At 38.5% G+C, this 11,489-nt stretch overlaps 1 protein-coding gene across 9 annotated transcripts in view; it reads left to right on the top strand.

Annotated features, from left to right (window-relative positions):
* LMO7 (LIM domain 7) overlaps window positions 1–11,489 on the top strand; it is a 217,723-nt gene that overhangs the window by 198,619 nt on the left and 7,615 nt on the right. For all 9 annotated transcript variants that reach the window (XM_014544074.1, XM_014544082.1, XM_014544078.1 and 6 more), the window contains 5 exons: window positions 1,792–1,884; window positions 2,262–2,725; window positions 3,612–3,677; window positions 5,972–6,024; window positions 9,860–10,073. In XM_014544074.1, coding sequence (XP_014399560.1) covers window positions 1,792–1,884; window positions 2,262–2,725; window positions 3,612–3,677; window positions 5,972–6,024; window positions 9,860–10,073 — 890 coding nt within the window. The remainder of the gene's footprint in view (window positions 1–1,791; window positions 1,885–2,261; window positions 2,726–3,611; window positions 3,678–5,971; window positions 6,025–9,859; window positions 10,074–11,489) is intronic.

The following is an 11,489-nucleotide window of genomic DNA, read 5'->3' as shown; positions in this document are numbered from 1 at the left end:
CCGCCCCCCAAGTGCACAAATTTTTGTGCACCGGGCCTCTAGTATATATATATATAAAGAAATTTAAAAAGCCAGTAACCTGATAATTAACAAATACTTTGATAGGTAGTGCGTTTTGTATTAACATACAATTATTATTTTTTTGTATTAAAAATAATTTTCTATTAAAACGCAAAGACAGTTACCTTTCATTTGACGATTTCCAGGATCCTCCTTTTAAAATCATTTATTAACCCTTGTGTTTATTTTTAGAAAATATGAGGCACTCTAGTTTGTATTTCTTTTTTTTTCTATGTACTATTTTTTAAATTAAATTTATTTGGGTGACACTGGTCAATAACATTTTATAATTTTTGTGTGTACAGTTCTATAATACATCATCTGTATATTCCACTGTGTACTCACCACCCAAAGTCTGTTCTCCTTCCATCACCATATATTTGGCCTCCTTTACTCTCTTCCTCCTCCCCCGATCCCTTTCCTCTCTGTTAACCACCATTCTGTTGTCTGTGTCTATGAGTTTGTATCTTTTGTTTGTTTGTTGTTTTCTGTTTTATATCCCACATATGGGTGAAACCATATGGTTCTTGTCCTTTTCTTTCTGACTTCATTTAGTACAATACTCTTAAGATCCATCCATACTGTTGCAAATGGTGTACCTCTGCACTTTACTTTCATAGCTCCTCTGAGTCTGTGTGTTCTTCTCTTTCCTTCTAGTTGTAGAATTTCCACTCAGCCAGCCTTCCTGTGGTTCTGGATGATGACCGTTCTGTCTTTTAGTTGTATTTTTGAAGTTGTTGTCGGAGGCAGCAATTTCCGGTGTTTTCCTATGCCGCCATCTTGGTCTCCTCCTACTTGCTCCAGAATCCTCCTTTTAAAATCATTTATTAACCCTTGTGTTTATTTTTAGAAAATATGAGGCACTCTAGTTTGGATTTCTTTTTTTTCTATGTACTATTTTTTAAATTAAATTTATTTGGGTGACACTGGTCAATAACATTTTATAATTTTTGTGTGTACAGTTCTATAATACATCATCTGTATATTCCACTGTGTACTCACCACCCAAAGTCTGTTCTCCTTCCATCACCATATATTTGGCCTCCTTTACTCTCTTCCTCCTCCCCCGATCCCTTTCCTCTCTGTTAACCACCATTCTGTTGTCTGTGTCTATGAGTTTGTATCTTTTGTTTGTTTGTTGTTTTCTGTTTTATATCCCACATATGGGTGAAACCATATGGTTCTTGTCCTTTTCTTTCTGACTTCATTTAGTACAATACTCTTAAGATCCATCCATACTGTTGCAAATGGTAATATTCTATCCTTTCTTATAGCTAAGTAGTATTCAAGTAAATATATGTTCATATCTTCTTTATCAAATCATCCATCGAAGGACACTTAGGTTGTTTCCATGTTTTGGCCATAGTGTATAATGCTGCAGTGAACATAAGATTTTTGTATGAGTAGGAGGCTTTGTGAGGACTTACTGCTAGTTTCCTGCAGAGAAATTCATTCCCCCTTACAGTTAGCTTTAGGGGCTTTAATGAATTACAACCATGGTAAAGGGTGCATTTGGGTATAATTCTGAATGTCTACCCTTTCCCAGCACCTGCATTTTACTTCAATATAAGGTATTTTCTATTTTGAGGACTAAAATCTGATTGGTTAAAATAAATATCTCTGTCTTTAAAGATTGAGGTGAAAGGCGGGGCTAACCAAACTGCTAATGAAAAAGATGAACTTCAGCCTAGTAATTAGCTAATTAATCAATATGTTATCATTTTTTTATAGGAAAAATACCAACGTGAGCAGGAGAAACTAAGGGAAGAGTGGCAAAGAGCTCAGCAGGAGGCTGAGAGAGAGAATGACAAGTTCTTGAATGAGGTAATGTTAGAACGTGTTCTTCCTTCTCTGTCTTGATGAAATCTGCTGAAAAATGGAAGACTGTCCATTTCACTTGGCTTTTGTCATACACTCGCCAATGTATCTCTTTGAAAAATATAATGAGCTCTGATTTATCAGAACTTTGCTTTGATGTTTCAACATTTCTCCTAGTTTCTCTACTCAATAATTAAATTATTTTATCTACAGACTCTAAGTGTATCTTCTTCTTCTAAGTTACATCTCCATCACCCACGTGTGGCTTTGTTAGTGATAAAATTTAACATCATTTCAATAGAATTCTGGGCCAACTACAATAGATATAATAAAAAACTGAATATAGACATATCTTAATCAAATTTCACCCCCTGGTTGTGCAGGAGCTGATGGTCCTGAACTCAAACATCACAGCTCTGACCACACGGGAGCCTACTGTTGCCACCTTGGAAGCCACCTGGGATGAAGGGTCCAAGTCTTCTGACAGGGAAGGAACCCGAGCAGGAGAAGAGGGGAGGAGACAGTGGCACGAGGAAGGGATGATTGAGGACCAAAGAAAGAAGCTGCAGGAACAACTTACTATTGAGAAAGAGAGGGAACTGAAGGAGCAACAATATGAGGAAGAGCAGGAGGAGATGCGGCGCCAGGCTGAGGCTGAGGAGCAGAAGCGCTACGCAGAAGAACAGAAGCGCCAGGCCGAGGAGCAGAAGCGCCAGGCTGAGGAGCAGATGCGCCAGGCAGAGGAGCAGATGCGCCAGGCAGAGGAGCAGAAGCGTCGCACAGAAGAACAGATGCACCAGGCAGAGAGAGAGAGGGAAACGTCAGTCCGAATATACCAGTATAGAAGGTCTGTTCCCTTGCCAATGGGTACATGTGATTTTCAATTGGCTTGGCTTAGCTGTATCCATTCCTCACTTCGAAGGCACCTAATTGGTTTTCCTGCTCCCTACCATCCATTCTCTACACAAGTGAACACAAGCAGCCAGAGTGAACCCATCCCGTTGTAAATCTGAACCTATCACCTTACTTTCCTGCTCAGTGTCTCCAAATGGCTTCCCTCACATTAGAATACCACCTGCACTCCTCCCCGGGGCCTTAGAAGGCTTGTATGAAGTGTCTTGGCCCTTTGGTCTATCTACCTTCCTCTGACTTTCCCTCACTTGGTGTGTCATAGCTGCACTATCATCCCTTTCCTATCTGGAAAATGCACAACATATTCTGCCCCTTGGATTTTTGCATTTTCTAGTTCCTGTGCCTGGAGAAGTGTTCCCTCACGTGTGTTTTGTCTCACTCATTTTGTTTAAGTCTCTGATGCAATGTCACCTTCTCAGACTTTCTAAAATGCTTCATCTAAGAAACATGGCTCTCCCTACCCCTTTCCTCCATGTGCCCTTCTCTGCTTTATAATATGCATTTATTTGCTTGTGGTTGGCCTGCATGCCCCTTTAAAATGTAAGCATTAGGAGGCCAATAAGTTTGTTTTGTTTCCCTAGAACCCTACTGGGTCATAGCAAGCACACAGCATGTATTTGTGGAATGAATTGCAAATGTCTGTTGGTAGCTGTAGGTGTGTTTTCTTCAATGATTGATTGAAATACTTCTGTGTGTTTAGTTTTCAAACAAGAGAGCATTCTCATACAGGTGCTAGAATAACATAATTTTGTTATCTATTTCTTAAACCCAGGGAAGGCATCAAAGCTTTATTTTTATCATAAACCTTTTCCATCTTTCAGGCCTGTTGATTCCTATGATATACCAAAGGGAGAGGAAGAATCTTCAGGTTTGCTTCCTAGTGACAGGTGTGTAGAACATTTCATTGTAATTTGGTAGGAGTAATTGACTTCATATGAATTTCTGAGGGCTTGCCTAGGTGTTTTTGTAGAACTACTATAGCTCTTGATCTGTTGTGGGATGCAAAGAGAACTTGCTGGTTGATATGTAAAACTACCCCTCAACTTAGTAACTTAATTTATGATTTTGTGGGTCAGCTTTTTGGGCTGAACTCAGTTGACAGTTCTTTTAGCTGATTGTGCTCATCATGCGTCTACTACCAGTTTTCTAGGTAAACTTTTGGGGAGTTGGCTGGTTGTCAGCTGGAGCAATGAGTCCAACTGGACTGTGTGCTTTTCAACATGCAGCAAAGCAGTGCAGGCTTGCATACATGGTGGCTGGGGAGAGCCAAGAGAGAATTAAAGAGCAGAAGCATGCCGGGCACCTCGCAGTCTCAGTTCTGACCTGGCACGCCATTGCTTCTGCCACATTCTACTATTTCAAGTAAAGTCACAGGGCCAGCCCAAGTTCACAGAGAGAAGAAGAACTCTACCTCTTTATGGGAGGGGCCATAATGCATGGGGAATGGGCACAGGGGGAGAATTGTGTTCATTTTTTGCAATCTACCTTAACAATTTTTTAAAAAGCAATTATAAGCCATGGCATAGGCTTGCCCAAAATGAAGTTACATGAGGACATCTGAAATGAGAAATGTGGCCCCTCTCTTAATTTGATTAGAACTACTGGTCAGTTTTGGGGGAATACAGATAGGATTTCAGATATCTGAAAAGTTATATGTGCTTCTTCAAAATTTCCTAAATCATTAAATTTAATGTTTTTAAATAATTTAAAAAATGAGTTGCACTTTTGAAATCATTACACAGGATAAAAATATCCAGTGTATGACCATTGATTTGTGTTTTCAGAGCTGAAATTTCTTTAGGAAGTTTGCCTTCTAGATAAGGAAAGACTCATCTGTATAGGCAGTCAGGAGACTGACTAGGACTCAGAGTAGATAGGAAAAGAAGCCTGACTATACAGGTAATGGCGGGCTGATATTCAGCAGGAAAAAGTTCTAGTGGTGAATCACCTGACTTATAATACGTGATTCTGGGTACCTGTAGATGGTTAAAATATGTATATCTCCTTTTTAAAGCCATGGGCCTCTTTGTATAATTAAGTAAGCTTTAATTATATAGCTCATTACCTGGAGAAAATAATTAGATTGCAGGGAAAGGAAACTTAAGGAATCCTCAAAAATATGAAATACTTAGGCATTTGTGATGTAGCGTGCCCTCAAGGAATTAAGGAGTGTGTCATAAAAGTATTTTCTTCTATGTGAATACAAATGAAACCATTCATAAATGTTGCTAACAGTCATGTTACATTATTATATATTATCCACTATTAAATGTATACATACACACATATATCTTGTATGTATGTACATATGTAAGAGAAGCATACATATGTATGGTAACATATATCATCACTCATTTTTTTAATATATATATTTTATTGATTTTTTAAAGAGAGGAAGGGAGAGGGATAGTCAGAAACATCGATGAGAGAGATAGATCGATCAGCTGCCTCCTGCACACCCCCCACTGGGGATGTGCCTGCAACCAATGTACATGCCCTTGACTGGAATCGAATCTGGGACCTTTCAGTCCGCAGGCCGACGCTCTATCCACTGAGCCAAACCAGTTTGGCATCATCACTCATTTTTATTACTATTATTTGAAGTTAAAGTGCCTAGTAGAATGAGAATGAGATCAGCAAGTATTGCTATGCAGACCTACAGTTTGCATTACAAAGTCAGGCATTTTTGGAAGTTGCCTATGCCAGTGCACTTCCGTGCCTCTAGAATTCTAGGATAGCATTTGGTAAATTGCTCTTTCAGAGTAATACATTAGTGCCCCAAAAGTTGACTTCTTGACCCTTGGACAGTACGAAGCAAGTAGGACCGTCTGATGTTAGGAACCCTGATGACAAAAGCTTTGTACATCCGGTAAGACTGGGATCTGGAAGAGCGTCAAAGTACATAATTGGGTCAAATCGTAAGCTTAGTCATCATACAAGATGCAGGAGATTTTCACATGATTATATATTTCTAGCATCAAGCTCTTCTCTCCTCTAGAGATGTCACTGTTTCCTGCTAGTTTGTGCAACATGAAAAATCCTTGATATAAAAATAAATGTAGTTCTCAACAGACATAGGAAATAAATTGCTTCTTTAAAAAGTTATATTTTTGGTTCTTCATAAATATGAAAAGGATGTTCTTAATGAGACATGTGTAATATACTGTGTTCTGTGTTCTAGGAATAAATCCAGATCCACTACCGAGCTCGATGATTTCTCCACAAATAAAAATGGTAAATATGAAGTTTTTCCAAAATTGTTTATTTATGCTATCACATGCTACGATCAGTATTTTTAAGGTCAAGATATTTCCGGTTCATTAAGATTACATAGTTAAAATACCGAATATTCTTAGCATTTGTGTTTAAAAACAAAACTATCTTTTGCTTATTTTGGCTTTACTTTATAATGGGGGGAGTACTGGGAGCTTAAAATGGTTTTAAATAGCTAATGAAATATGTGAGAATTTGCCAAGTGCTGCTGATAGAGTTTTGTATAGTAGATTTCATCTTGTAGCTAAAGGAATGGCACAGAAAAGTTTTCTGCAGAATATTAGGGGACTTAAAAATTGCATATAAAGTAGAAATTGTACATTTAGATGTCAAAAAATCCAAAGTGGTAATGATTTTACTAACTTGGCAAAAACAATTTGGAACCCGATATTGTTAGTATAAAGTGCCTTTCTAGGTACACATGTAGCTGATGTTATGCAACTAAGAAAAAAATGAAGAAAAAGGCATCATTTTAAGCAAGGTTTGCATACCAGGCTTTGTGGAAGCAGGGCTTTGGTCAGTTATGTAAACGAATGGAGGTCCAGGTGAGGGTTGAGGTGAACTTGGTGAACATGAACACATCCATCTAAATGGACAGCCACTCCTATCCAGCTCCAGCCTGTTACTGCCAAGTGGGAGAATGGAAGCCTGTGATTACTGACCATTTCTATTGCAAGAGAAGTAAAACAAACAAACAAAATCTGGATTTTTTTGGTTATATTTTAAGCATTGACAAGGAATTTAAAAATTTAAAACCCTCTGTGAACCAAACCACATGTACAGGTCCGAATAGTCAGTTTGTCACTTCTTGTTGAAACTTGTAGAATTTACAGTTTTTATTAGGTTCGATGATCACCCCTTTCCTTTTCATCATCTGGTCCTAGTTTATCTTTCCAGCCTCTTTTGCTATTATTCCCATTAGGAACACTTAACTATAACCAAAGTGTTCTCTCTCTCAGTTTCCAACTTACCAGATGCTTTCTGACCTGGTTCTTCTGGTCTCACCTATTTGGAGTTCTAGTTTCTTCTCCCCTGAATTTGCCACTAATCACCCTGAAAATGAAGGTTTAAGTACTTCTGTCTGCCATGAAACATTGTTAACCTGCATTGATAATTTTCTCTCCTGAACTTAAACACATGACGTGTTAGTAATGGCAAGTGTGATTGTCTGAAATTGACTCATTAGTATCTGTGGCTGGTGTTAACCTGATTATTCTGGCATGTATGTCTTCTCCTCTTAACTAAATGAATCGCAGGCAGTGGAAGTTATCAAATATTTTACTAAAAAACTTGGTTATGCCAATAAGGTACTTTTAAAATAGAAAATGTTTCATTTCAAATCTGACGAAATTGGTGAGTTGTGTGATACACAAATATAAACATAGATGTACACAAGGAACCTTTGGCAACCTTATTCATGGCTTACTTGAAGAACTAAGGCAGAGACACATCAAGAATTTTGAAAGAATGTCAATAGCAGTGAATCTGGAAAGTAAAAGAATATATCACGACACATGCTACGATCAGTATTTTTAAGGTCAAGATATTTCCGGTTCATTAAGATTACATAGTTAAAATACCGAATATTCTTAGCATTTGTGTTTAAAAACAAAACTATCTTTTGCTTATTTTGGCTTTACTTTATAATGGGGGGAGTACTGGGAGCTTAAAATGGTTTTAAATAGCTAATGAAATATGTGAGAATTTGCCAAGTGCTGCTGATAGAGTTTTGTATAGTAGATTTCATCTTGTAGCTAAAGGAATGGCACAGAAAAGTTTTCTGCAGAATATTAGGGGACTTAAAAATTGCATATAAAGTAGAAATTGTACATTTAGATGTCAAAAAATCCAAAGTGGTAATGATTTTACTAACTTGGCAAAAACAATTTGGAACCCGATATTGTTAGTATAAAGTGCCTTTCTAGGTACACATGTAGCTGATGTTATGCAACTAAGAAAAAAATGAAGAAAAAGGCATCATTTTAAGCAAGGTTTGCATACCAGACTTTGTGGAAGCAGGGCTTTGGTCAGTTATGTAAACGAATGGAGGTCCAGGTGAGGGTTGAGGTGAACTTGGTGAACATGAACACACCCATCTAAGTGGACAGCCACTCCTACCCAGCTCCAGCCTGTTACTGCCAAGTGGGAGAATGCAAGCCTGTGATTACTGACCATTTCTATTGCAAGAGAAGTAAAACAAACAAACAAACTCTGGATTTTTTGTGTTATATTTTAAGCACTGACAAGGAATTTAAAAATTTAAAACCCTCTGTGAGCCAAACCACATGTACAGGTCCGAATAGTCAGTTTGTCACTTCTTGTTGAAACTTGTAGAATTTACAGTTTTTATTAGGTTCGATGATCACCCCTTTTCTTTTCATCATCTGGTCCTAGTTTATCTTTCCAGCCTCTTTTGCTATTATTCCCATTAGGAACACTTAACTATAACCAAAGTGTTCTCTCTCTCAGTTTCCAACTTACCAGATGCTTTCTGACCTGGTTCTTCTGGTCTCACCTATTTGGAGTTCTAGTTTCTTCTCCCCTGAATTTGCCACTAATCACCCTGAAAATGAAGGTTTAAGTACTTCTGTCTGCCATGAAACATTGTTAACCTGCATTGATAATTTTCTCTCCTGAACTTAAACACATGACGTGTTAGTAATGGCAAGTGTGATTGTCTGAAATTGACTCATTAGTATCTGTGGCTGGTGTTAACCTGATTATTCTGGCATGTATGTCTTCTCCTCTTAACTAAATGAATCGCAGGCAGTGGAAGTTATCAAATATTTTACTAAAAAACTTGGTTATGCCAATAAGGTACTTTTAAAATAGAAAATGTTTCATTTCAAATCTGACGAAATTGGTGAGTTGTGTGATACACAAATATAAACATAGATGTACATAAGGAACCTTTGGCGGCCTTATTCATGGCTTACTTGAAGATGAACTAAGGCAGAGACACATCATGAATTTTGAAAGAATGTCAATAGCAGTGAATCTGGAAAGAAAAGAAAATATATCACTAGGTGAAATTTCCTAATCCCAATCAAGGTGGGGAGGATTTCAAAGTTATGGATGTTCTAACCAAACCAGAAATTAACCAGCAAATCCAATGAGTCAAAGCCTTCAGGATAAAACTTGACTTAATTTTCATTCATAAATTTGACTTGTCGCTTTGTCGGTTTCTTAGAAGAGAAACAAGTCTCATAACATCCCTTGGTTATCCTTCGGGCGACTTCGCTATTTTTCCGTTTCACAAAAGCCAGTGTAGTGATTGAATATGCTCTTATTTCTTCAATTTGGTCGTGGCTTAAAGTCATAGACTTATACCATGGAGACTCGAGTCATGGCATCTACAGATGCATGCGTGTATGTCTTCACTCTCTTCCCAGGGGACGTGTAAGTTTTTTGAGAGAACGCCCAGCTCCCCGTGGAGTTGTCACAGCAAGCATTCAGTGAGCATGAGCTCGATTGACTTAATTTAGTAAGGAAGGGAAAAGTGGTAGAGAAACCGCTTCTGGATGAGCATTTAGTAACTCCCTATTGCTGAAATCAATGTGGTTGTCTCCTTTCCAGGCAGCCTCCTTAGTTTTCCTGAGTGCGCTCTGCGATGTGCCTCTGGGTGTGGAATTGGAATTTCCAGGAGTAGGTTCCCAGGCAGCAGCCTCATTGAGAATTGATACTGTTAGCATATGTGCACAATGGAACATTTTTTGCTACACTCTCTTTGGAGATGCATCCACTCTTCCTTTTTTAATGTGCTAACCCTGCAGCTTTGGATGTGTTTTTAATTTAGGAAGCCATAAATATTTAGACCGAGTTGGGAACGGTAGCTCAACACAGAGGAGCGCCAAGAAGGAACCAGGCCCATCAGGAGCAGAGTTGGAGAGGCAACAGATCCTTCAAGAAATGAGGAAGAGAACATCCCTTCACACCGACAGCAGCTGGATCCGTCAGCGCAGTTCCAGCGTCAATAAAGAGCCCATTTGTCTGCCTGGGATTATGAGAAGGTGCGAGACATTTTAGGAATTACTTCCTCTTCTGTGCTGTGAGGCAAATATTTAATTTCTAGACATGCTGGCTACTTTGGGTGAAGAGATGTCATAATTTCTTCTCTTAATCCAAGATGTAGTGGGAGAGAGGCAAGTAAAGCAAATGTCATTGGGCACTCAGGTGCCAGGCCCCATTGTCTGGGGAAAATGTTTTGAGGCAGGGATAAGCTTCCTGTTTTCCACACGAGGAGACTGTGGCTCCAGCAGGGAATACATGTGGACAAAACCAAATGACTAATAGCTTTCAAAGCTGATGTAAAAGTCTGAAGTGTGATTTGGGCACTTAAATAATTCATGCAGTTCTTGGTGCTTCCTTGGATGCTGGACTTAAAATTAAGCTTCTGTTTATTTGTTTATAATGAGATAATGGTTAGATTGGAATCATAATAGTGTTCACAAAGTGTGAAAATGGTTAGATTGGAATCATAATAGTGTTCACAAAGTGTGAAAACTCAATTTTTTTAACTTCCTGAAAAATATATAGATATAAATTAATTGGAGATGAGAGGATGAACATTTTAAAAGGTGTATCTTGAATACTAAGGCTACTTTTATTCAGTATTTCCACAGCTAAGAAACTAAGGAAGATTATCTGCAACACATTACAGGCAAAGGGCTAATTATCTCAATGTACCACTAACTTTTGTAAATCAGTAGATAAACCCTGACGGCTTTAGAAACAGATAATTGATAAGAATAGATAGTTCATAGAAATAGAAATAAAGTCTTTAAACATATAAAAGATCAACATATATGGGATTTGTAGAGAGTTAAAATGAGTGTGTAAGTCTAGTATTGACGAATGTATAAGGAAACAGGGATTCTTCCTGATTGGTTGGATGGTTTTCCAGTTATTAGCAAACCTCCATTTGAGCAGAAGTGTTTGTTTGTACCCTGTGAGCACTTTAGTTTCTGGCATTTTATCTTCTGGATATGTTTGGTTAAGTATGCAAAGATATATCAAAAATATATACTTTATTATTATTATTACTTTATTGATTTTTGGTGGGGAAGAGAGAGAGAGAGGGAGGGAGAGAGAGAGAGAGAGACAAATTTGTTGTTCCACCCATTTATGCATTTACTGGTTGATTCTTGTGTGTACCCTGACTGGGGATTGAACCTCCAATCTTGGCTCATTGGGGTGACACTCTGACCAGCTGAGCTACCTATCCAGGGCAATACCTATCTAATAAAAGAGTAATATGCAAATTGACCATCACTCCAACACACAAGATGGCCAGAAGGAGAGGGCAGTTGTGGGCGATCAGGCCAGCAGGGGAGGGCCGTTGGGAGGGACCAGGCCTGCAGGGGAGGACAGTTGGGGGCAACCAGGACTGCAGGGGAGGGCAGTTGGGGGCAACCAGGCCTGCAGGG

Source organism: Myotis brandtii, unplaced genomic scaffold (genome assembly GCF_000412655.1).
Source record: "Myotis brandtii unplaced genomic scaffold, ASM41265v1 scaffold350, whole genome shotgun sequence".
In the NCBI taxonomy this organism is placed as follows: domain Eukaryota; kingdom Metazoa; phylum Chordata; class Mammalia; order Chiroptera; family Vespertilionidae; genus Myotis; species Myotis brandtii.
The sequence above is the reverse complement of the archived record's forward strand: the minus strand, read 5'-3'. Positions and strand labels throughout refer to the sequence as shown.